The sequence below is a fragment of the Hirundo rustica genome, chromosome 13 (genome assembly GCF_015227805.2).
Source record: "Hirundo rustica isolate bHirRus1 chromosome 13, bHirRus1.pri.v3, whole genome shotgun sequence".
Classification (NCBI taxonomy): Eukaryota; Metazoa; Chordata; class Aves; order Passeriformes; family Hirundinidae; genus Hirundo; species Hirundo rustica.
Window position 1 is genome coordinate 6,235,573 of NC_053462.1, and position 26,666 is coordinate 6,262,238.

General features: G+C 38.5%; 1 protein-coding gene across 9 annotated transcripts in view; it reads right to left on the bottom strand.

Annotated features, from left to right (window-relative positions):
* Positions 1–1,280: 1,280 nt before the first annotated feature.
* The window catches only part of RNF111 (ring finger protein 111), a 43,947-nt gene continuing 18,561 nt past the window's right edge, over positions 1,281–26,666 (bottom strand). For 4 of the 9 annotated variants that reach the window (XM_040077365.2, XM_040077363.2, XM_040077364.2 and 1 more), the window contains exons 3-14: positions 25,230–25,356; positions 23,408–23,571; positions 20,585–20,782; positions 19,456–19,775; positions 18,397–18,652; positions 16,845–17,196; positions 13,956–14,081; positions 13,144–13,270; positions 5,745–5,837; positions 4,712–4,807; positions 3,729–3,856; positions 1,281–3,187 (exon numbers count right to left, since the gene is read on the bottom strand). In XM_040077365.2, the coding sequence (XP_039933299.1) occupies positions 3,070–3,187; positions 3,729–3,856; positions 4,712–4,807; positions 5,745–5,837; positions 13,144–13,270; positions 13,956–14,081; positions 16,845–17,196; positions 18,397–18,652; positions 19,456–19,775; positions 20,585–20,782; positions 23,408–23,571; positions 25,230–25,356 (2,105 nt within the window). In that variant the 3' untranslated portion in view covers positions 1,281–3,069. The remainder of the gene's footprint in view (positions 3,188–3,728; positions 3,857–4,711; positions 4,808–5,744; positions 5,838–13,143; positions 13,271–13,955; positions 14,082–16,844; positions 17,197–18,396; positions 18,653–19,455; positions 19,776–20,584; positions 20,783–23,407; positions 23,572–25,229; positions 25,357–26,666) is intronic. The other 5 variants (XM_040077362.2, XM_040077360.2, XM_040077361.2 and 2 more) reach the window with 5 other exon arrangements.

A 26,666-nucleotide genomic window follows, 5' to 3' on the forward strand; every position in this document is an offset into this window, starting at 1 on the left:
AGCACTGAACGTTCCTCCATTTAGAAGGATAGTTAACTTCAGCTAAATGCTGATCCTTCACGAAGTTTTTTTCTTAGGCAGTACCTGTATTAATTAATACGTGTAAACGAAGATATTTACGGATCAAGATTTCAAGAACAAAACAAGGGACGGGGAAAAAAACTGCAAAAGAAACAGATTTTGAATGATACCAGTCTAACATTTTATTTATTGCATACAAAAGGATTTCTTTTGACAATGGAATTTTATATGAAAAGTAATTTGATGCATACTGTTGAGAATCTTATCTTCAAAGATGCTGCAGAAAACTTAAGGCAATGCATCTAAGCATATAAAGCACAGTAAGTGGTGGAAATTTTCAAAATGACAAGCCTATTCCTTCTCCTTCCCTTAAACTTATGGTTAAGTCACAACCTTCTGGAACAGAAGTAAGCTGCAGCTTTTTAGCCCCTGCAATAGCATTAAGATCAGAACACTGCGATTTCTGACAAATACCTAAGTGTTCGGCATCACATTACAATGTTATGCATACATTTAAAAGCAAGACAGTCTCAGTAGCTATTATATAACAAATCAATTCATGGATCACTAAAATACCTCTAGTACCAGGCACTCAAATTAGACCCATAAAAGATTTCCTTAAAAAGAAAAAAAAAAAAAAAAAAAAAAAAAAGAAAAAAAAAAATCCCCCAAACCTGTGCTTCTTTGTTCTGTAAGGAAGCCAAAATAGAATCTATCACATACCCAGGGCCTCAGTTACTTCAGAGGCACTGGGGTTTTTTGTCCCTTGTATCTCTCAAGTACCTTCGTGGAAACTTCTACAAATGAGTATCATCAGTCTTCAAGCATTAGTGGTCAATTAACTTCTTTTCAACAGTCACCGGAAAACAGTCCTTCCAGTTACTCTTATTCATTCTTAGCAATAAATAAATCAATGCAGTCACTCTGAGTTTCCTACAGCCAAAATGTTCAAGAAGCTTTAGCATAAACCCAAGTCAGGTTTTGAAGCAGTCCAATCGTGTTGCCTCTCTCCCATATCCCCCACCATACAAGCGCAAAGTGGTTTTAAGTTCAGTTTTAGCAATGCAATTAAGCTTGAAAAGGTCCATTTATCTCACATGCTGGAATAAAATTTGTCTCTGTTTAAAGCCTCAGTGCCAGAGGTGTGAAGTTTGTTGCCAGCAATAGACACTGTACTTGCAAATGCTACTACTAACAGGTAAAAAAAAAAAAAAAAAAAAAAAAAAAAAAAAGGGGAAGCAGCTTTTAACCATACAGAAACAGGCATCAAATTAGGTAAGGTAATATTTATAAATGGATTTTTCAGTGTAAACATAACAGTTTATCTTCTAGGTTTACTGTAAACCATTTTACATGTAATCTGATCATGAAAGACAAAGACAAGAGAAACTGAAGGTATTTATTATTCAATCCACTCACAAAGCAGGTGGCTTAATGCAAGCTAAATTGACATGTTCATATATGATCCCCAAGGAACATCCTTTCCAAAGTGACAGTAATACTGTCTCAATGTTTTTGCACATTTGCATTTTGCAATGTTGAGCACATTTAAATAAACTACAATCTATTAGATGTGAAAGAATGTTGATGAGCAACTTGAGTCCTGATATGAATTAAAACCTCCTTCAAAGGCAAAATGTTAGTACATTATAACTTAATTCTATATCCTATATTATGCAGCAAATCTTAACTATAGAAAATATTTCAATCAGTGATGGACTGTTGGTAATTTATAAAGAGGGAATCTATGATCAAGGCAAAAACTAGGGAACCACATAATTTGTGTCTCAGTTTCTACAGGAATTTACAGGCTTTCAACTTTCAACTAATGAAAAATAAAAACAAGAGACAAGTGGATTTAGCTAACTTTATTAACTTTAAATCTAATAAAAATCCCAAGACAAGCCTGGAATCCTTAGAAATTCTATGAACTCATGTATATAAACCCAAACAAAACCCCTGCAGCTTTAAGTCCTTATTGAATGGTTTTATATTTAAAAAAAACCACAAACCATCAAAACCCAAACAAATAAACAAAAAAACACAGCCAAAAAAAACCCCAAAAAAACCAAACAAACAAACAAACAAAAAAAAACACCAACCCTCAATGTGCGCAGATACTTCAACTTAAGTTAGCAGAAGACCAAACAGACTCTAAGCTCTTTTTCCATGTCCCTAATAATTCTTTCAATCTGCAAGTATCTACAATCCAGCTAACTGAAATCAACATTTAGTGTTCACTAAGAGCTGTTTCACAGCAGCATATATTTAAGTTAGGGGTTCAAATTTCTAGACACGGAAGAAAATGATAAATACAATCTGAACAGCAGTCTAAATGTTTAATATTGACATTCAAATATATCTGCATTGTGCTGAAATTTTAAAAACAAACACAAAAATCTGATCAGACAAAAACTCTGGTGATGAGTATGCTATATGTATCAGTCAAACTGAATATAATCCATATTCTGTTCCCAGTATTAAGGATGTTATTTGACTCATAACTGATCTTGTAAATATACAGCAGCCATTTTTTCCTAATTAAGGAATGTCTCAATACATAATATTATCCTTTTCTAGATGATCTTTATACATTTAAACTAAAATATATATGATCGATTAAATTAAGGAATTCAAGGTTAGTAATGAGTGAAATCATACTTTCAAAGCTCGATACTACATAAAACAAACCAAAAAAGAGACCACACAATTCTACTTACTAAAGCAGCTAATCTTGCCTGCAAGTTTGGGGTCACAAAGCCCATAATATGTGCAAACAAATGCAATACAAGGGACCATGCAAAAATACAGTAATGAATTTAAAGAAAAAAATGTAAAACAAACAAACAAATTTATAAATACACTGAAACTCAACTGTCTTCTACATAAACTGTAGGTCTAGCATTAGTTGTACCATATAGCAGAGCCAGCACTCTGGGTTCAATGCTTCCAAATCTGCGCAGGTAAGTCATGCCATCTTTGGTTGACTGCAGTACCAGGAAGGATGAGAGGGAGCGAGAGGGAGGACAAGAGTTCTGGAAAGCAGTGTCAACTTTCACTAGGCAGCTGAGCCTCAATGTCCACTCTGCAAATGGGGCACTTCTTGTTAGTAATCAACCACTGATCTACACATACTTGGTGGAAAAGGTGCATACATGGAAGGCGCCTGTCACCAGAACACAGAAACATTAGTGTTAATAAAGCATTTCCATAACAACAAACCCACTGGAAAAAACACAACATGGCCTTGGCTACTGAGGTCTGCTTTCTGTTTTCCCACAGGTTTCATAGCCTTTCCAGTTGAACATGCATTCTGTCTAGTTCCAGAAAGAAATGGGTATGGGCAATGAAGTCAAGCATCAACTGGCTTCTGCTGTATTAGACTGATTTAAACGTGCTGGAGTTTAAGTAAAATTACTTCAGGAACACTGACAGTCCTGATTAATTCAGGGCATTGGCTTTGGCTCATGTTAAAACACAGGCAGTCAAACTATAGAAGACTCTGATAGAATGACCGACACGCTACCTAACAACAATACAGACTGAACAATGTGCATTTTCAACTTCAACTTGTTTTACTTTATCAGTTCAATGACAGTAGCTACCTGTAACTGTTAGGCTAAGCAGTACCACAAAGCAGTGCACCAGATTCAAGCATGGTGTCAAAGCCAGAACATTAACATTGTATTCTGATCAGTGTTATTTACCTGACATCTTCACCTTCCTCCAATATAGACAAACAGATGGTGCACTTTTCCTCCGTGTCTTCTTCTGTTCCTTCCTCCCCATCTTGTTTGCAGTGCAGTTTCCTCTGTGAGAACCAATCAGTTGTTACCTTATTAGTAGAGATGACATTATTGACAAACTGAGTAAAATCTGTTTTTGATACACAGTCAACACATTTCTTTGAAAACATTTTGTAATATTTATTAAAATGTATTTGAACCAAAATGGAGCAAAAACCAGCACTTGGAGCAAAAGCCAGACCTTTCAGATTTAACTGTTATCAATTACAAAAGTCTACTGGACTATTAATTTCACAGTGCTGCAACCAGTCCTTTTACTTATTGTCTATTAAATATCAATTTCATTCATGTAAAGGAATTTTTCATTCATGAAAAATCCTTTCAACCTAGTGTCTTGTCATTATTCATCAAGTATGAAAGGACAGTGTCATGTGGATGGGGTTATATATTATCATAGACTGAACTCCACCTGAGAGACAACCTCAGTTGTCAGAACTGTGTACCCCAGTGCACAACCTCCTGGTGTTCCAGTCCTCCCCATGTGTTCAAAGTAAAGGTTAAATTGATATATACCAAGCAGGTAAGCACTGTGAACTGTTTGCTGCAAACATAAGGCCTTAGTTTACGAGCTACCACTGAAGTCTGTTTGCTATTTCCAGCAGTTATTTCACTACTCACAAGGCTACTTGTAACTACTGGACCAGTTAATAATATCAAACCACTTCTGTTTATCACATCACAGTAGCTCTTTATCTAAGGAACTAATTTTAAATTTTCCTTGTGAAACTAGTGGCACTGTAAGCTTTGTTTACAATCCTTGAAATTTCAAGATATAGAAAACATCCCCTCTTTGAAGCTGACATTTATACAGATTTAAGCTAACCATTAACATTATTACAAGTTCAAAGAAATATTAGACAGGCCACAATTTGAGAAATCCTCACCTTTTTGTATTTATGTGGATATGTGCACCTTTCTATAGTTCCCTGTGTTGCTCCACGGTTAACATTGCCTAGTCGTTCCTCCAAGTGAATCAGCTCCTACAAATCATGAAGGAATAAACAGTGTAAAATCTATTATTTCACCTACAGCAAGGAAATATTAGTTTTATTCTAACCCGTTTTCACTTTTAGAATTACAAACTCTTATTTCCCAAATTAATTAAATATAGGCAAAGCCAAAAAGAGTATGTTGTGTGGGCAAAGTGATGGGCTTCTGTAGAAAAACCCACACAACACAGTCTGGTATTTTAAGTTCTAGGGAAATACTATTTTACTACCAAAAAAAAAAAAAAAAAACCAAAACAAGTTTGTCAGCTAGGAAGGTTTATCAGTGTGCTCACACATACTTCTGTGTCTAATGAGGAAAAGAGGCAATTAAAATATGCTTTGTAAATATTTGCTTTCTAACAGTCATTAAGGCTTTGACCAAAAAAAAAGTTGCTTAAGTTGAAATACAATGACTGATTTGTTTTTCTCCAGCAATGAGTTTCTTAGAACCGTGAGATGTCACTGAAGAGGTTTTCAGTGGACTAGGTCATTAACTCTCTGCATCTGATACCTTTTATGCTCTCCTGGGTTTTTTCCTTCACTCCATTTCAATTCCTGCACTATAGAACAGGACAGCACCGTTACTGTGGCCAAGTTTCAGCCTCACTTGGAGGATCCTGGCACTCAGAGGCACCACTGCCTTCTCCCAGAATGTCATGGGACTACTGAGTCCTACTGATGGTGGGCAGAGCAAGATGTACTGTCAGGTAACTGCCACCTAACCTAAACTGTCCACAGGGGACCTTTTCCTAACCAACTTTTCAAGATGCTTTTGTCCCACTCCACAATGGTGAGGGCATTCTGTAAGCAAAGGGTATTTTCCTTATGATTCTTTTCTATCTATATATGGAACTAGCTCTATCATACACCCCCCCACACTCCCTCGTAACGCATTTTGACAAATATCTAGTTTTTTTCTATTACAAACCTCAAAATTGCCCCTGAAAGGGCCTCTGAATGATGTTCCATCCAATCCCGATGAAATGTAACGGATGTGAGGGTAGCCCGCCATGTCTGGTACCTATTCAAACAGCAGATGTTAAGTTAAACCTATTCAGAACAGTTTCAGTATTTTACTGTTCACTTTGAAAAATTTAAATTCCTTTTGCTTTCATTGAATCACTTTTTATACTCCTCAGCCTGAGCATACAATTCCAACCGACAGCACAACACAAACACCACTCTGACACATCTAAACATAACCAGAACCAAAACAAGTGAGACCAGATCCTCTCCTGTAATCTCTCCACATCTGCATTACAATTCCCAAGTCTCAAAATCTCAATCTACATTATATAAACCACCATAAATATCTACCTATTTTTGTAAACAGAACACCTAACAGCTACACATGAAGTTATGAAAAGGACTCACTACAGATTCTCAAATATAAACTTCTGGTACCACAGAAGAAACAAGGCTAAAATACTCTAATGAACTGAACATCTTCAGACACACTTCAAATTTAGAGGCTGATAAAAACTAACACTCAAAACTCATGTCTAAAGTCACAGCTAACTCTGCATACACTCTGCATTCAAGCATCCACTAAACCTCCTTGCACAGTATGAGATATAAGCAGTGAACAGAAGACCAGTGTCCAGTGCTACACCCCACAGGCCCTTCAAGCACCAGCACTTTTCAGAGAGCAAAGCTGAAGGATAGTTAATATAGCAAGGACACCTCCACAGCAGGGCTGCTGCATTCCTTCTTCACCCCAGCAAGATGAGTGAATAATGGTATTGACTTCTTGTCAGAAACATCCCTATAGCAATAGGTGAAAAAACCCCAAAATGATCAGCAGATCTGGTTTACTTAATCCCACAGCACACCAACAGGAAGCCTGTAAGTAGCAATTCACTTGGAAATACTTGAGTACCATTTTCCTTTCTGTGCTACCAGCTGATGATGTCTCTGCTGCTGTATATGTCAGCTCAACATTCATCTCATGAGGCTGTCCACAAATCAGATATCCCAGATGCTATTCATGAAGTCACGTATTCACATGTTGCTCTTCTTGCCATCAAATACTTCCAAGTTTAACATATACAGAGGTGCAAAACTCAATGAATGCATTGTGGAAAAGCACAGACCTAGACAAAGCCACCCATATCAAGTAAGAGACCAACAAGCTGCCTTTGTACAGTTTTCAATTCCAGTCTTGTAACTAAAAGCTGACAGGGATAGACAAAATTCCTCCACCCCAAATAATTCTTTTCCAGAAAAGAAAGGCAGAATCTGATTATTTTACAGCAGTTTACGTGGTGCTTGTTAAATGACAGTGTAGTGCCAACATCCACAACAAATACAGCCACAATACTGATCTTAAATGTTAAACTGGAGTAATAGAAACCAAAGATGCATATTCATGTGCATATTGAAAGAGTGATATTCATGTGAGTAATATAATAAAGTAATAAAGATGCATATTCATGTGAGTAATATTTGTTAGTATCATAGGTCTTACTGTTTGACAATACAAACTGTGGTTGTAACTAAGGATATTTGGGGGAGCAGATTAAAAATATGCTGATTTGTAAAAAATCTCAGATAATCACTGATTTATGATTCACTCTGCATTTTAGCATATAATTGTACTTCAGTTTCCAATTACAGCAAATGCATTTAAAGAACTTGGTCATTCACTCACACCATGAACATACTTATTGTGCCAGGTTTTCACTAGGCTTAGACCTGTCTGGCACAATCTGGAAAATTTTATTGCTTATTATAACATTGGGAATCAATGGCCACCACTCAGAGGAAGGGAACTCCTGACAAAACTTAACCTAAGTCTCAGAAGTGATATTCAATGCCTGCTTCTTATTGACCAGGGTTTGAAATCAGCCTTTTGGAAAACAATGCCTCCGATAGTGCAGATACTGCATCATTACAAGAGGCACAAAGTCACAGATGGATTGCTGAAATTCCATAATTACAGTTCCAATTGCCTCAGCAGTCAGTTTACCAAGTGCAGAGACATGCTCCTGGACAGGTGTTCTATTTGGAACAAATACTGCTACTGAAGACTAAGAAACCTACTCATTTTAATTTTACAGTAAAAACCCAAAAACTGTTCAGAGTACCTACCACAACAAACTACTGAAGTCAAGACAATAAATCTTGTGTGGGACAGTATGTTTTCATACTAATAAATGGGCCTTCATATTACCCTGATGGGTATGGCATGACACTCTGTAAAATTACCTGAATGTACATTATGTACAGGCTCTTTTGTAAAATACCCTGAAAGCACAGCTCACATTTCTGGTCAGGTAAAATGCTACTCTGAAAAAAAAATCTATCTCTAAGAACAACAACAACAAAATAAAACAGTTCTTTTACACCTGCAGAGTAAGTAGTCTCCTAACACAGCAAGATTTTAACTAAGCACATTTGTGACTACAAGATGGAGAAAAGATTTGCAAGAGAGAACTATCAATAATACCCAACTAAGAACAGTCTTACTAAAATCCCTTTGATAGCTACCACCAAGCTTCAAATGCAAAAAGATTTCAACTCTCTTGAAGAGCTTCACACACAAGTGGAAGTTAGCTTTCAGTAAGTTTTCAAATAGAATGTAAGAAAAAAGGAAAAGGTTAAAGCTAATGAAGAATGTAAGCAGTTAAAGGTAATGCTAGTATGCACTAAATGTTTGTATATATTCCTTTGGCTACAGTCAAATTAATATATACACTTTAAAGCAATATATTCTGAACCTGCAAATTCCAGCACAAGTCTGCCAAGAACTGTAGAAGTATCATTTGTTTCTTGTTTTGCACTTTCTATTGATAATTTCCATGACCACAAAAATCTGCAGCAACTAAAATTCAAGGCTAAGTCTGAACCACTTACAACAGAAACATTCTCAACAGTTGAAAACATCTAACCTGCAGGGAAGCCTTTTCTTCCTTGCTACTCTTCTTTAAACACCCTCCACCTCTGCAGGATCTCTCTGCTTCTCAGACGCCAGCCAGTGCAGAGATTCCTGCCCTGTGTGGTACTATTCATCTTGTCCACCCCAGCCTCCATGGCTCATGTTAAGTATGATTTCATATGCATTAGAACATATCCCCAGGGTAATAAGCCTTTCCAGTTAACTAACTGCTCAGCTGCTATCAATACTAAAAGAGAAGTAGCGCTCATCATTTAATGTCTTAAGCCAAATACAAACAGGGAAAAGCTGCAGTTTTCATAGAAAATCATTGGGTGACGGAACCCAGTGAAGTACTATCTGCTGCACAGATAAAACCCAATGGTACCTGTGCCTTAGGGAACATAAAATGAGTGCTCTTCAATAGCTTTTATTCTACAAAAAAACTCAAAGAACAGTAATTCATGTTAAGAAAAACACTTGAAGTTTTTTTTCTTAAAAATACAATTCTATTTGATGCAGCTAATCAAGGCTATTTCAAACCTGAAGTTCATCTTGAACTACTCTCACTATATCACATCAAGTTACAATCTTAAGTGTTCATGTATTATACAGAGATTTGTTGGCCTTTGGGGCACAGAACAGCTGCATCTCTTAGAGCTGCAACACCTGTATGACTACACTCAGAGCAATATTATTCTGACCAGCACACAACTACCATAATGTGCTGGGACCTACTGCTTACACCTCCAAATCCCAAAGGATTTTTACAACTAAGTGTAAAGACATCTTTGAATACTTTGAATCAATCCACAGGAAAAAGAACAAAACAGTAAAGCTCTGCAATAGAAGAAAAAGGGGGCACAGCATATTGAAAGCTGGATGTGAAATACCTGAGAGAGATAAGGGTACCATAAAAAACTTTAGGTTTGCTTGGAATTCTTGTTATTGTTTTGGGATTTTTTTTTTTTTTAATATGATCCAAAGATCTCCCTCAGACTTAGAAGCTGTAGGCTCACAGATAAGTTAAGAAGTCTTCTCAAGGCTTGCATCAACTCTAGAGAGATCTATTACACCATACCTAGCAAACTACAAAGTCCAAATAATTTCCCCCACCACTTCTCACCCCTGAAATTCACATTAAACAGGACATTATTCAAAAGGACAGAATAAGCTGGAGTCAGGAATCTGGGACACCCTACCCCATACTAGGTTACAGAAATTGCCATCCTACCCACCCTGATGTGGTAAACGGTGCTGGAACCCCAAGCCAAAAAGCCTTTCATTAACAGTGCCAAAGAAGCAGCCAAAGGAACCCAGAGCAAACAGAAACAGAAGTGGCATCTAAAAATGAACACTGGTATCAGAGAAGAACAGCTAAAAAGTCTTTGTGTCCTGCACCCTTCTTGTCTAATGTTCCATTAGTTATGCCACGCACTGATCTTCACTTGAAGGTCCCTAAAAATGATCAGTTAGCAGAATGGGGTATTTGGACAGAACAGACTTCAACAGCTCCTTCCCCAGCACATACATGGCCTTAAAACAGTAACAAACACAAAGTCTAAGCCACAGTCACAAAGTAATTAATTAAATCAAGGATGGAAGCAGCCTGACCCTTGGATACACAGATAGGAAAGAAGCTCTTTCTAACTGCTTTTAATCCAGGACTCCTTCTGAAACAACACTTCAATGGATACAAATCTTTTCAACCAAACTAGTAGAAAAGGAGATTTTGTTTCCCCAACCCTCTATTTGGACTGTCGAAGCTGCTGAACACTGATTATCTTCCCCCACATATCTTTATCATTTTGTCTCCCTAAGGATTAAAACTGTAGTCTGCATTCCAGCACTCAGTAGGTGAAGATTTTGTTATCTGCATCTGATTTAAGTCAGAAAGTGATACCGAGCACCAATGTCATTAAAGCCCAAATAATCCACAATGCCTTTTACAGTCTGGTGGTAGTTTGAAAGGGTTTCAGTACGCCACATAAAGGTACAGTGCAAATTGCGCTGCAAGCCTTTTCACAAAGTAGACTCAATACTCATGAAATTTTTAACTGAGTGACTGCATCAGTTACTTTTTAAAAGACCCCCTCAAAAAAAAAAAAAAAAGGTTTTTGATATCTGCATCAGAAAATAGGATTCATGAAATCTCTATTTAGTACCCTCTGTACTTGAAGAAAGCACTCCTTAGAACAACTTTGCAGAGGGACTCTAATCAGTTCAGCCTCTCCTCCCCCACTCCTACTCCTAAAGTTACAAAGAAAAAAACAGGTGGCAGGTGAAAGTAATCTGCTGCCAAAACCAGCACTTTTGTTTGAAATCCAGTCATGTTAGTTAGATGAAAAACTTCACTGACTACTTTTAGTAAATACAAAATAAGTTTTGCTGACAGATCCACTGTACTCTCACACACATGCAAACAAAACCTGTGACTTTATTTAGAGTCATCAAAAGGCATTTGTAATGCTTTGAACTCATTGTACATAGAACTTCTAGCTCTAACCTGTCTCCATGTTCTTCTAGCGTGTGAATACACTTCAAATTAGTCAAAGACTCTACACAACTTCAAAGCCACAGCACTTGATCTGATCACAGCAAGGTTCAAACCAGATCTCAAACACTCGAGAAAGTGCTGCTCAGAGCAGTCTGTTCATGATGAAACATGCTGTCAGTGCAGTGTGTAAAAAAACCCCAAAACACAAACTCCAGTTTCACTCAGCCACTCACTAATTACTATTATAAGGATCAAATGTCCCTACATAAATACTTGCACACATTTCTGTAGACTTAAAGATCCTTATTTCATCTGCCACTTTTACCAATTAGAAACTGCAGTTACCAAGCAAAAGGGCATAAATCCCTAAAATATATTTATCACACATTCAGGAACTACTTCTGAACATTCTCTATCATAGCTTTCTTCTCCTCCACTGCTAAAAAGATGAAATAGAGTGGGGTCCCAACTATTTGCTTACATTAACATTTTAGCTCTAGGAATATCCCAATTAAAATTAAAATACAATTAAAAAGTTTTTCATCACACTATAATAAAAGGTTCATCTGAACTCCTAAGTTTCTAGAAACTTCACAACAATAATTGAAGTAAATCTCACAGATTACTTATTAGCCCTGATGAAAATGAGCTAAAACAGGCACAGATTGAACTTGTTGCCTCCTAACACAATTACAGTTCCCTGAACTGTTAGAGGGAATCTGAAGCAACTGATGTTAACTGTTACAGTACAAAACATGAAATAAATGAGAGAGTAAAGCCATCTTTCATCCACTTGAAAAAGCAAACACCTAACTGAAGAATGCAGAAAAACTTAATTTGAAGAACTGATGCACAGGTTATGCACTAAGAATCTCACTGGCTACACTAAAATATCAAATTCTACAGACTGCTTTAGAGAGTCTGTGCTAAGCATGTGAGCAGCACCCACGAATGACCAACCCTCACACATCAGGGAGGTACTTAAGTATCATCATATCTGGTGGTTAAAGAGACAGGAACATGCAATGCAAGACCAGACCGAAGACGGTTAACTACAGTTTGGTTGTAAATTTACAGTTTAAGGCCCAAATGTCAACTCAGGCTACAAACAGAGGAATTTTGAAAGGATGACACCTGCAGGTTTGTTTTTGTTTTTCAATTATAATTTTAACGTTCATTTACAGATGAACTCACAACTTTGATTAGATTAACTAGCTTTAAGAGGATTAAACATTATTGCTTGACCACACAGAAACACTAAATATACTCAAACTAAATTTGCTTCTCAGTGAATTTTCACTAAACAAAATTGAGAAAAAAATTAACTAAACCTGGAAGGTTCTTTCAAAAATAATACTCTGTAACAGGAGTAAAGATATGCTAGTTTGTTTTGGTTTTCTATTGTAGATTAAAAAAAATTATATGTAGCAGGAGTCTACCTTACCCTCACACTTCCTGCAGATTATAACTCTTCATGCTACAAAATTATATACTTTATCACACCGAATTAGGTTGATGAATAATAAATACTATTTGAAAACAATCAAATCTCGTGATGGAATTCTAGTTGTGTGTATACACACCAGAAAAAGAAAGAATCAGTGCTAATTCTCACGCATTGGGTGGAAAGTTGGTACCTTTAACAATCCAAAACTCAATAAAGAATAATCTGAACTTTAAAAATCAGATGCAGAGGGTCAATGCATTGCAATGCAAGTGACAATTTAGATCAAGTATATTTCATTTTACAAGAGCTGAAGTTAGAAATGTAGATGCCCCTATACTGTTTCCTTACTACACAATGAGCCTGCTCAAGCTCCCTCGCTGGGAGTAACACAGACACACAGCGAAATATTTCCAGTTAAGCACTTTGCAGCAACGTATACACATCTGTTTTCCTGACAAACAAAATCAAAATGACCAATGATCATAATTTTCCAAAAGCTATCTCCTTACCATTAGAGGAAGAGCCCCTATTTGCAAGTGATGCAGTCGAGGAGGTGCGTGGTAGTGGGCCAAGTGAGGATGCAAGGGCCCGGGAGGATAAGTGGCTGCAGTCACACCAGCTTCAATTCCTAGTTCCCTGTCACACAAATGAAAGTGGCATTACAGTAAAGGAACAGTTTCCCTCCTAGGCTCAGTTCCACTGCCTCAGAGAGCCTACAACACAGTACAGCTACAATAACAGTTTCACATAAAATATTTTTTTTAACTTTATTTAAACTTTGCTAAAAGTCCTCCTATCATAACTAAAAGTTATTTTTAAAATAGATGTGAAGATTTAGTATGTAAAAATAAAAAAAATTAAAAAAAAAAAAAAAAAAAAATCGAGACAACTCCACATTTAGTGTGCCCAGTAATATTATCCATGTGGAGTCTTCTCTGCAGCACACGCTGTTGGAACAGCACTGGTCATGCATGCACCTCTTCACTAATGGCCAAAATATCTTTTTGAATAATAAATATATTGTGGAATGTAAGTGCATGCTTCCTAAGTAGGCCTGATGCAATTGTAAATAAATTCAAACAAAGAGGGGAGAGACTATACTAGTCTGTACTACAAAACCTTAAAAAAACACTAGAAATATATTTAAGATATTAAGCACTCAAAGCAGTATTTCAAAGCCATATCCAATACCTACAAACTTTAAATTACAGGTACCTGCAGCAGCTTTTAAAACCACAGCCAGCATTATGAGCACTGTGATCAGCACATTGTGGTCTCCTGTCCTGAGTCCCAAGAGCTCAAATAGCGTCAGATTACTCACCAGGCAGATCTCTCCGGAGCTTGTCGAGGATGGGAAGACATAGTCTGAGGCACATGGATGTGATGCCCATGACCATAATTGGGATGCATTCTGTGAGGATGTGGAGGAGGCCGCTCATGAGCGCGTCTAGACAACAAAGAACAGCCACAATTAATTTCACATACTTTTTAGTATGAAGAAACCAACACCCGTAACCAAGATGTTACAGACCAAGCTACTACAGTACCTTTAAAATAAGAAACCCACCATGCAGTATTTTAATTTCTACTTTAGATCTAAGTTACAAACTAATTTTAACACAGATTTCACATTCAAAGCCAAAGCCAGCTTCAGCTACAGTGATCTGCCTTTCCCTTGGCAGCCATGACTGCAGGGACTGAGAAAGTGTTTAATCCTAACCCCAAAGGGCAAGTAGGAAAGGCAGGGCCATGGTGACACTCATGCTCAGGTTCAGTGTCATTTGCACCTCTGCTGCAGATTGTTTCTAGTAAAACTATACCACCAAAAATAATTAGGAGAAACTTCATACACTAATCAGAGGACATTTTCCTTGAAACATGTTTTCATCATAGCTCAGGTAAATGGGGCACACAGTTTTTATCCATGCCAGCTGGTACAGAACAACTATGGATTTGAAGAGACTTAACTCCTGCTGACTGATTTCTGCTACTTTCCCATTTTACCTACTTTACCACAGAAAGAAATAGATTAGGACTTTTTTCCCCATTGCTTTCAATGCAGAAAGGATGGTTTATTATTCAACCCAAAAACTGGATTTTACCAAAAGCAGTATACATTCTCTGGGTTCAGTACCACTTAAACTACCTGACAAAGCAGACCAGACATTTTGTAAATCTACATGTCTAGAGAGGCAAAAATGTACTTGACAGCAAACTATTCTAACCACTGTAAAGTGACACTTGTCCAGAGAAATCTGTCAAACTCTGACAAATTATGTAAGAACCGCTCATTTTTTGCAGTGATACAGACTAACATGGGAACAGACCAATCAACAGAACATACTTGTAGTTTCACCTCCCTTCGGTTTATCTAGTAACTATGGGGAAAAAACCCAGAAGAACAGAATGTAATTAAATAAACAAAACCACCACCACCACACACACACAAAAAAAAAAAAGGCAGCAAAACAACTTCCCTAGTTTTATGAAACCTGAACATCATGTAGACTCATTTTCCCTAAACCAAGTCTTAATCGAAAAGAAACCTCTTTAAGTTATAGAAATAATGTATAAATGTAAAACTCCTAGGCTGTCCACCCCACAACCTTTATGGGAGGGTAATCAGACAAAAAAACCAATAGAAAGCCCATCTGTTATACAGATGCACTGCATTGATACGTGACACTGAGGACTCTAACCATTCTCTATTTCCAATCCTGAAAAGGCACTGTATTGTTGGACAGGCAAGATACAAACTGAACTATTATTCCTTAGGTTATTTGTAGAAATGAAGGATGAAACAACAAGTTAAGAACACTTCAAGATTTCAGGACTCAGAACTGAAGGAACTGCAAGCCTGCTGGCAGCCTCAAGTCTGTATTCAGTAACAGAACAATATACACCAGTTTCTGGTTATGAGAGCACAATCTGATTTATAGGAGGGTGGACCAAGAGACATGTAAGATTCAGTTTGCACATAATTTGAATGAGAATTAGAGGGGTTAAAAAAAACCCAACAAACAGAAAACCAAGGGCAGAATAATTCCATATGTTTACAAACCAAACTGTAAGAGGAGAAATAGTGAGCAAACTGGCATTGTCTGACCCAAGATTGGTGACTTCAGAGAGAATGTCAAGGAAGAACCTACTACCAACATTTGCCTACAATTTCTTATACATATTCATGTTTCCATACAAATTCACTAAGCTGCAGAATTGCCAATATTCATAACTCCAATCCCCACACTACCTGAAAATGTCCAGATGTGACAAGATAGCTAGCACTATTATTTTTCCCTAAAATGCTACCTTGCTGTCTCACAGCTACTGGCTTTTTTGTCATGTGCCATTTGTGAGCCATTACTGCCTGTATGTATTTAACCTGGAAACTGCCTCCAAAGTTCAAGTTAAAGCAGAATTCTCTTTAAGCATGAACTTCTGAACGAATTTTAAGTTAGTTATGAGTCAAATTTGTACAACAGTTAGGAGTAATGACTAGAGAGCTCATTCTTGAGATTTTCTTAGATATTTAAACACATTACCTCCAGAATTAAAAGTTCGGCTACTCTGTGAGCACAAAGCTACTACTGACTTGCAATCTGAAGATACTAGTACTAACAACCTAGTTAAGCAACAAGAGTAGAATGTCTTAGTAGCTACATTTCAACACTGATCACATTCTCAGATGCCTTCTCTTCTAAAGCAAAGCTCTGAGTAAAGATATCTAAGTATCTAATCTGAATTAAACCCAGTATACAGTCCCTTATGATAAGAGGGGATAACAAATAATGAAAATTTGTTATTTTAAAGTATCGGTTATATAAAAAGAATCTTAACTGCATCAACAGGGCAAAACATGCTGTCAAGAGACATTTAACCAGAGTTTATCATGTACTGTCTAGGCTGTCCAGCTTGAAAAGGAATTCCTGCTTATTATCCAGAGTAATGGGCAAGAGAAACAAGCTCCCCTTATCTTCCACGCCCCCTTTGTGCCTTACCTGGAGACTACTGAGAGATGCAACAGAGCAAGGTCAGTCCTAACGCTCACGTGACAAATCTGACCATTTGTCAAGAGACTTCTTACCATGGTTTAACACTAACAGTTCCTAACCATGCAATTAACAGTTTGAGATTCACATGCAACATTTTACAAACCTGAGGGAAACGAATTATATGTTTAGATATTGCTCTGAGTACATTTGTGACGTACGTTGGGTGTTGCATCATCCTTCTTCTCTGGACCTCCATCCTCTGGATCACTTCATGAGGATGTAGCCTCTGTGCTGGAGGTGCTGTTGCAGGGATGTGATGGGATATTGGCTGGTGTGTTGCAGGGAGATGCTGCGGTATTGGAGCAGCTGCGTTGGCTAAGGGATGAGTGGGTGGTGGAGGGGGAACAGGATGAGAAGATGCATGAGAGGAGATTGAAGGATGAAAGGGATGCACTGGATGAGGGATAACATAATCCACTTGAGGTGGAGGTTGTGGCTGTGGAGGAGGATTTCCATGAGAGTGAGGACATGCAGAAGCTTGATGGTGAAGAGGTCTGGTCAAGGAAGCATCTGCAATGAAAACATCAGGTGCTTTTAATTCAGTCAGTTGCAGGTTTTGACTTAAAATTATTTTAAGAAGTATCTTCACACAGGTGTTTCAGTATTACTACACCAGTTTAAACTCTGGGAATATGTGTTTATGCAACTTTTAAATAAAGTGATCCTAGCAATACACCCTACAAGAAACCTACATTTTCTGCTGCCAAAAGCATTCTGTTTTCCAATACTGGCAAAAAGAAGAAAAAAACCCCACATCTGTGTGATACCAACTGGAAAAGGTACATAGAAAGGTCTGGGCTGGAAGAGACTTCAAAGATCACCTTTTTCCAAGCCCCTGCCATGGACAGGGACACCTGCAAGCAGACAAGGCTGCTCCAAGCCACGTCCAGCCTGGCACTGAACACTTCCAGGGAAGGGGTAAACAGTTTCTCTGGCCAAGCTGTGCCAGCACCTCACCACCCTCACAGGGAGGAACTTCTTCCTTAAACCCAATCTAAATCTACTCTCTTCCTGTTTAAAGCCACACCCCCTCATCCTATCACTACATGTCCTTGTCAAAGGTCCCTCTTCAGCTCTTAGAGCCTCTTTAGGCACTGGAAGGTGCTATAAGGTCTCCCCAGAGCCTTCTCTTTGCCAGGCTGAACAATTTCAACTCTTATCCTGTCCTTGGAGCAGAGGTGCTCCAGCCCTCTGAGCACCTTCATGGTCCTCCACAGACTCACTCCAACAGGTCTGTCCCCCTTGTGCTGAGGAGCCCAAACCTGAAGCACTATTCCAGGTAGGGTCTCACGAGGGAGGAGTAGAAGGACAGAATCCCCTTCCAACACTACATTTGTTGTTTCATTTTTTAAAAATGAAGGAACTCATTCTGGGTTAACTATTGTACAGAGACAATAAAATGCAAAAAAAATGAAATCACAATCAAACAAATGATCCTGCTAAAGCAGATATCACTGGGGGATGGGACAAAGGACCAACCAATGAAAATTAAATAAAAAGCCAGTGCTAGAATACAAAGGAAATGAAAAATATTTTCATAGTAAATAGTTTGGAAGTCTCAATGTCATTATGGTCACTCGTAAGAAAATATTTTAACTTTACCTTGGTCCCGTTCAAACCCCCTAACGGTTTAAATTATTTCTCAGCCCACGCTTTGCTAGGCCGGCTCTCGCATCAGCGCGAGCAGGCGGCAGCGTCGGCAGTACTCACAGGGAGAATGCATGTAGTGGCGGCAGGACGAGAGCGAGGCCTGGGGCGGCGGCTGAGGCTGCGGCTGCGCCACGATGCCCGAGCCGTACCCGTCGATGGCCAGCGCCTGGCTGGGCCCAGCGCCCGCCTGGTGCCCGTAGAGCGCCGTGCGCGACGAGGAGCCGGGACAGCACGGGTCAAAGGCCGACGTGCCGTGGAAAGCGCCGCTTCCGTGACTTCTGATGCCGCTGCTGCTCAAGTCTACCGGCAAGGCCTGCTGCGGAAACAAACCAGCTCTTTTCAAGCCGCTCTTCGGACGTTGAAAGGGAAGTCAGAATTCAAACACCAGATTAAAATAAAAATAAAAAATACTATCACAAGCAACTGGGATCCAAATTTTGAAGCTTTATGGCTTGACTCTGGAACATTTTTTAAATATGGTTAACCATTTCTTATTCCTAAATTAATGAATCTGATGAGAGACTAACTTCCTTTTACTAGATTCTGCAAAAACCAAACAAAACCCTCACCGCCCCCTAACCAAACTAAAAACCTCAACATAAACCCCTGTAATATATAAATAAGATTGATAGATCTGCATACTGTGACTTAGCACAGTACTGTTCTTTCTTATGACTATTGTTTACAGCTGTGATTTAATTACTGAAAAAGTCTTAAAAAACAATGCCTTTAGAGGAGCAACTCTTTTATACTTTTTATATACAGAACATTAGGCTTGATATTTTTCTTCTCTCAAAGCAGCTCAATGATTTGCATTGCAAAATTGCTACGATGGGCAGAATATTTCAAGGTAATTATGTTTGCTTTGCTATGCAGTCACTCATCTTACAGCCATGAAGAGGTCAGCTGTCAATGATTACGTCTTTCTGTAAAATTTCAGGGTTTTGTGTTCATATATATTACAGCTCAATTCTTCCTTTTAGCTCCCTTCTATAATGCCTGACGCAGAGCAAGAGAGTAATTTATAATTCAGCATCCTTATCCTATTCTGTCCTATCTGGAACAACGTGAAATCCCGAGTCACAAGGTGTGATTGTGAGTCACAAGGATTAAACATGCCTGCTCATGGTAACTGGTGCCAGAACTGCTGCTCGCTCCACACGGGGCGGGCACGGGAGGAGGCCTTTCCACAGGGCAGCTGGAGTCACTGAACGAAGGAGACAGTGGGACAGCTGGGTGAGGGTTGTGGTGGTGGTGGTGGTGATGCTGGAAGTGGTGGCCATGCTGCTGAAAGCAGCTTGTATGTGGGTGCCCCAATGCATGATGAGTCTGTGAAGGTCCTCCACAAGGAGAATGCTGGGGGCAGCACGACGGTAGCCTCGGCATAGCCGTAGGGCCAGTTTCCAGTGTCGAATTAGATGCAGCTCTTCTTATTTCATCTTGAAGACAAAGTTCATATTGAAGTCAAAAACATTAGCAAAGATGATCACTGTAAAGCAGTATCTTAAACAGAAACTAAACACCCTGTACCTCACAAATATTCAACTGATTGAAAACCAGATCTGGACTATAACAAAAACTAGATACAAAAAGTAAGACTTAGCTGTACCTGCCAAATGAAGCAAAACTGAATGGTTCAGGTGGAAGTACTCATGGCAACCACTGGAGGACAAGAACTGACACCTGCCTTATTCCACAAATTTAAGGCACATCATCAGCAGGGAAAGGAGGAAAAATTGTTCCTGTGGTTAAGTGTGCAGAGACCTGAGCAACTGTGGTCCACTCAGATTAATTGTCCCTCACCACACTTGCAGACAGGGCAGCTTTGTTTCAGTGATGTCATGAGTGCTCATGTGCAGGTCTGCATAAATGTGCTCCCAGGGGGTTATCCACCACAGGAGATACATCCTTCACTGCCTTACAACACACACTGAAATAACACCTCTGAAACACACTGCAATGAGAGACTAAATTCCCAGTGAACTACATTCCACCTCCCCAAAAAGCATGTGATTCATTTTGTATAACCAAATCATTCCAACGCGCACAAGCAGAAAACTCCAGCAAATTTCCTGTATCTTTATGGAGAAACCAATGGTCTTTTTCAGATTCCTGCCTTCTCAGCTTACTACTGTTAGGTTCAGTACTAAAAGTTCACATGGCATTTAATTTAGAGAATGCTGATTAACTTCCTCCACCTCCTTTGTACTCAGAGGCAAGGCAACAGCTCAAAGCTCTTATTTTGTACCTCCAGTTGAAGTGCCAGCAGTGCTGCCACTGGGGAGGCTGGGAGTGGTCTCTGGTGCTGCAGAGGGCTGGCTGCTGGAGACGTTTGGAGCTGCATCAGAGGCCTGCTCTGAGGTAGACGTACTGGAGCTGGTAGTGGAAGCAGAACTCACGACCTGCGGCTCCACTCGAGCTGATGTGGTTGGCACAACTGTCGGCTCTAACGGAATAAAAAAGTTTTCATGTTCTTTAAGCTGTAAAAGCTGCTGAGGCTTTTTTATTGTTGTTCCTGCTCTTGAACTATTTTACAAGACATACTCAATCCTGGCCTTGCCAGAAGCTAAGAAAGTCAGAACACAAGAACCTGACAGGCTTGTGTGGAAAGAAATTTAATTTTTTTTTTCCTCTCTCATGCTTTTTTAATCTACTCAAGCTTTAATAATTAACAAAATCAATTCTCAACCAAACCGACATTTAAGTTTTATTTACTGGATTAAAAAACCCTACTATAAAGGACATTAAACTACTTTAGTACTTTACGATAAAAACACTTGCTGATATCCTTCATGAAATCAAAGGCAAACTACTCTATGATTAAGTATTATCCTTATAACCTTTTATTGCCTACAAAGAACAGAAATCACTCACTAAGAGTAGTGTAACATCTAAACTAGCAGTACTACTTTACAAACTTTGATCATTCCAGATGCATTGTACTAAAGGCTTTAGCAAGATAAACTTGCATTCTAGTCTCAATACATGCTAAAAGCAGATTATCAACATTTGAGACGTCTCATAAAGGTACATACCTGTTCATGTTACATATTGCAAAGCTAACAGTGAGCAATATATCCTGGAAATCCAAAACACTTGATGAGTCTTGTCCTTTATTAGATAATTGTAAACAAGTTAAAATTTAAAACTACACTCGGTGGAATAATTAGAATTTAGTTTTGAAAAAGACTGACTCTAAGTTTGGAAATTCTCTTAAGCAATAAAAGGCAATAACATGACTAAGAATATAAGATACCATAAAAGGGAAGATTATCAGAAACAGCTCAGTTTTTTTTAGTAAAATATCATCTGCATGGATATCGGGGGGGGGAAAAAAAACATCAAAAAACTTCGAATACATCCTTTACACAAAGTCTCAAAATAAAATATGAGTAGTTTTCAAGATTTCTCTCTATAGCTAGCAGGAGCATGAGCAACTCCGAGAGCAAAGGAATAAATATATCTTCTCTCTTGCAAGTCTTCCAGCTCATCACATTAAAGAAACATGACCGGATATCTACATTTAAATTCCTCTTATTTTTAATGTGCCCAATAATTTTATTTATTTTAAGGACAATGTTTTGAGTGCAATATATTAATGTTTAAAATCAGAAAACAAGAGCAAATTTACAGTATATGTAGAGCTTACAATGAGAAGTGATCAGCCAGTGCTCAGGTCAATGGCCACCCTGAGCTCCCTCAGGCTCTGGTTCCCCACCAGCCCTATGGACACTTCTGGTTCTTCCCTGCCTAAACCAATGCAAAACAGGGGGCTGGGTCCATTGTGAACTACTAGCTAAGAGAAATTGAATTTCTTAACACACTGCCCAGACATGAACCCAGGAAGATAAAAGGAGATAGGATCCTCATGCTCAGGGAAGCAGCCAGCCAAGTTTGGGGATCAGTATCTTTGATAAAACAAGTAAAGTTGGGATAAACTGCACAGCTGCCTTTTACAGCGTTAGTTCAAAAGTCTGATCACTTTACACTAATTCATGTGTGAAATGTGATGCCTAAACCCCAAAATAGTACTCCTTAAATCCTGGAAGATTCATCTTAGGCATTTACTCTAGAAGGTGAGAGGAACAGCTAGTCTTCAACACAAACAGAAGTGTATTTTAAAAATATCTTGGTTTCTGAATACAAGACTAAATTCTATAATATGAATTTTAAGAGTAAATTAAAGCAATAGAAACCTATACTGCACCCCTTCAACAGCAGAGCTATTGGGACATTTCACAGTAAATCCATGAAAAAAAAATCTGTACATCAACTCATCCTCTAAACCAACCAAAACTATACTCAAGCCTTTCTGACTCTCCATCCCCCCCAAAAAACCCCAACAACTTAAAGAATTAGATATTGCAAGATACTAAGCTTGCAATGCACTCAGGAACAGAACCACAACAGGACAAAACTTCTGTCCACATTACAAATAACGTGCACCCAAGGAATCCCCAAAACCACCACCATCTGCAAATATAAATGTGCAAAAACGTACATGAACTTCAGTTTTTCCTTCTCCCAATTTTTTTGATAATTGATAAGTTGCTCTTACAATTTTCAGCAGGAATAGACTTATTAAGACTCAGCAGGTTTTAATGTTAGGAACCAATGAAAGGTTACAGCTTCAGAAACCGAACACACTTTACTAGTTTAGGCTTGGGGTTTTTTCTTCTTCTAAGTTATGTTTACTTCAAGTCCTGAAAGAACAGTCACTATTCCAAAGCAAAGGCAATGATAGACTTTCCTTTTATAGTGCTGTATTGAAGTAAGTGCATATTTTTCAAGAAGTAGTTCCAACCTGTTCTGTAATTTCTGCCTGGTGAGTCAGCCCTCAGATACACACCCAAGGCAGCTTTGGAAGAAAAACTGTATCTTTAGATCTAAAAGACCCATTGAAAATGGCTAAACTCTCGATTTTGAAAGGAAGGGCACAAGAGGATTTTCTGACAGGCTTGGAAATCAGATATCCTCACAGAAGGCTACCTCACACCTGATGCAATTAACTCCAGTGCCCTTACACTGCCCATCCTGCTCCTGAAGAGATTTCTCTGACAGTTCAACTTACCATCTTCATCCATGGTGAGGTCCACAACTTCGGCTGCGTTCTGCCTCAGGGGCTGGATGACAGTGGAGATCCTGCTGCGGGATCGCTGCTCCGCAGGCCGGCCAGCGTGGGAGCCGGAGCTCTGTCCCCAGTGCGATCTCGAGTGTCCCAGCGCAGAACGAGACCTTAACAAAGGTGAACACCTTAGCTACTGGCCTACATTTTGTCATCATTGATTTCTTCTCCTGTTTGGGGAGCTACTCGGAGATTTTTTATTATTAGAAAAGCATTTTGTTACATTGAGATTCCCTGTGACTCCGCTTTCACCAAACACACAACCACTATTGCAGCCTTTACCAGAGAACCTAGCAGCAAACACCCAGCATGGAGAGTTTAAAGATCTTTAAACTATGGCCCATGTACATGCAGCTATCTTAAAAAAAAAAATTCACTGTAAAACCCTACAACCATGGCTAGGCAGCAATTATAGCTGAGGTTTTTTTAGCTGTGTAAATAGTAATTGAAGACTCTCCAAACTCTTCCTTTGCAGTCTGAAAGAGTAGGTCTATAAATGATGACAGAACGACAAAGATAATAAAAAAATGTAAACATTAAGTACTTTTGCATGTTAACTTGTGACAGAGTACTTTCAGAGGATAATTTTTATACTTCAAATTTCCAAAATGTCTTGACTGTGCAAAATCTCTGGACCTTTCCCTCTAATATTATTTTGCTCCCTCTCTTTGGAGAACAAACACAGCTTTCTGTGACACTTCAACTAAAATGCAACATGACTTGAGGAGAGGAGATCCTAAGCCTTTAACCATACCTAAGGAAAGGGATGGGTTTATCTATATATTATAACACATAGTACCCTTCCTGTTCAGTTTATAGCCATGCAAACTATAACATTCAAGACAATGATCTTTGGAGTGTGTATCCTCTTTGGAGCATACAGTCTTTAATTAAGGGTACAATATTTTTACAGTATTGTATTTGCCATTTCACTCTCAAAAAACTTTGACTCTCCAGTATTTACATAAATCAAATGGCTCTCATTTTCCCAATTTGGAAAAATAATGTACTCAGACTTCAGAAATTCAGAAGAGGAAAATGTGAAGAAAGGGAATGACTTCACTAAAAACAAACAAAACCCACTGCACAAGTCACCATGGAGCTACTGCTGTTTTGGCTGTAGCACTGCAGAAGGTGAGGGAAGAAAGAACAATTTTTTTTCAAGTCTTAAGGCTGTTACAGAAAATACGTATTATTGATGCTAGGAATATACAAAGCTGTTTATTTTTTAAAAGCATTTGGCTTTAGGTACGTTTGACTTCAAGGAAGTCCACTTGAATAGATTCTGTAAGATCTGAAAGTATGGAACAAAACTTCCAAAGATTCTTGGAAGAACAGGAAATCATATACGGCAGCAACAGCTTCAAAAAAATAGGCCATTTTCCTGAGAAATGCTCAGCTAATCCCAAGATAGTCAACTCAGCCTGCACATGCTCTCTCTAGCATCTCACTGTGCAGCTTTGCTTCCCCAAATTCTGCACATCACACTAATACAGTCACCACAACAACTCCAGATTAGTTCAATTCTCAAGCTTTGGCAAAGCTGTGCTTTGGGATTTTTGTCCTTACTTTGCGGGTTTAGGATTGGGGGGTTTTGTTACTGATTGCATTTTGCTTGGTTTGCTGTTTTTTTAAATCAAAAATGTATACTGTGCATTCTGGTTAGAATTCCAGTGACATTACTTTATGGGCTTTTAATGGCACAAAACACTGTGAGAAACCTGAAGACAAGCATAACTTTATTAATAAAAAGAGATGCAAATCTCACCTGTAGTTTTCACCAACTGTGACAATCTCCACTTCACTGTCTGTTGAGGTAACATTTATTTCTTCGTTAGCAGTGACTTGGGGAGTAGAGGATGCTTCAATCACCACAACATCTTCATCAATGCTTCCTGATGGGGAAAAAGGAAGAAGAGAGTTTCTATACTTCATTCAGCAACTGTCATTATAAGAGACTATTTCTCATAGATTTAAAATATATGTAGGCAGAGAACTCCATGGTGTATGTCAAAACTTTAGGTGCACCTGTCAAATACATGACCTAATTATTAAAGGGAGAAATTCTGCTGTAACCACTGAAGCAAAAGGAAGGGAGGAGACAGAAGACAGTGTGGAGTAGTATGCAAGCTTGCATTACAAGCATTGAAAGCAATTACAGTGAATTTTATTATCTGTAACACCAACAAAATCCAGTGATTTAACGTAAAAACAGAAAAAACTTGCAAGCTAGCAAAGCAGTCATGGTTTGTTATCACTAACAGCTTTTTAAAAAATGTTTCTATAGGTATCAGTCTGAAGGCTAAACATTGACAACGGAAGAATGATCCACCAACCAGTTTATATTTGTAACAAAATTAATCCCTTGGTGTTTATAAACACCTTTGTATCTAGACTTTGTGGCATTCACAACCTGTACTAGAGAGAGGAAGATAAAATTAAACTAAGAATGATAAAAAACAACAACCAAAACCCTACAAAAGAGACCAGCTTTCTTAGGAAACAACTTCCACTTCAGGAGGAATGGTTACAGTTCCAGCCTAACTAGCAGATACATGAAATACTTCTCTAGAGCTGCAACACTGGCAGTGACCAGGCTGAGCTATTTAAAAGACATACTGAGCTATGGATTATTCACTGAGCACAAAAGAACTTCCTAAAAAACGAGTTGTATAGCTCAGAAATAGCAAACTATCATTTTGGGTTTTGCAAATTGCTTCAAGTAAGTTCTTGAAGAATTTGGTCTCATTCAAGTCAATACTCCCATCCTGTAGGGACTGACTCTTCTGAGCTGCTTTACCCAATTACACACTGGGAAAGATTATCCATTTTTAACAGTTTTTCTGCTTTGAAGAAAAACCTAACTGCATTACTATTATCCAATAGCCTTTGTTTCTCACCATAATTATCCCAGAAAGATTGCTGGCTGGAGACAAAGAGTGATGCTTCCAAATACTGGTACTAATAAAACTCTAGCAATTGGAAGTAGTGGGGAACAAAATTAACTCTCAGAACTTGCATGAAAATTTTGGGGGAAATACTGCAAAGCCTAAAAAATCAAAATGACCTTCCAAAACTGAAAATACTGAAAGGCCAGTTACTTGGAGTGAAAGGCAGCAGCTAAAGCCATCATCACACTCAGAAGAATGTAAACATTGTGCCTATCAGGGGCAAACAAGCAACAGCTTCCTCACGTTAAACTATC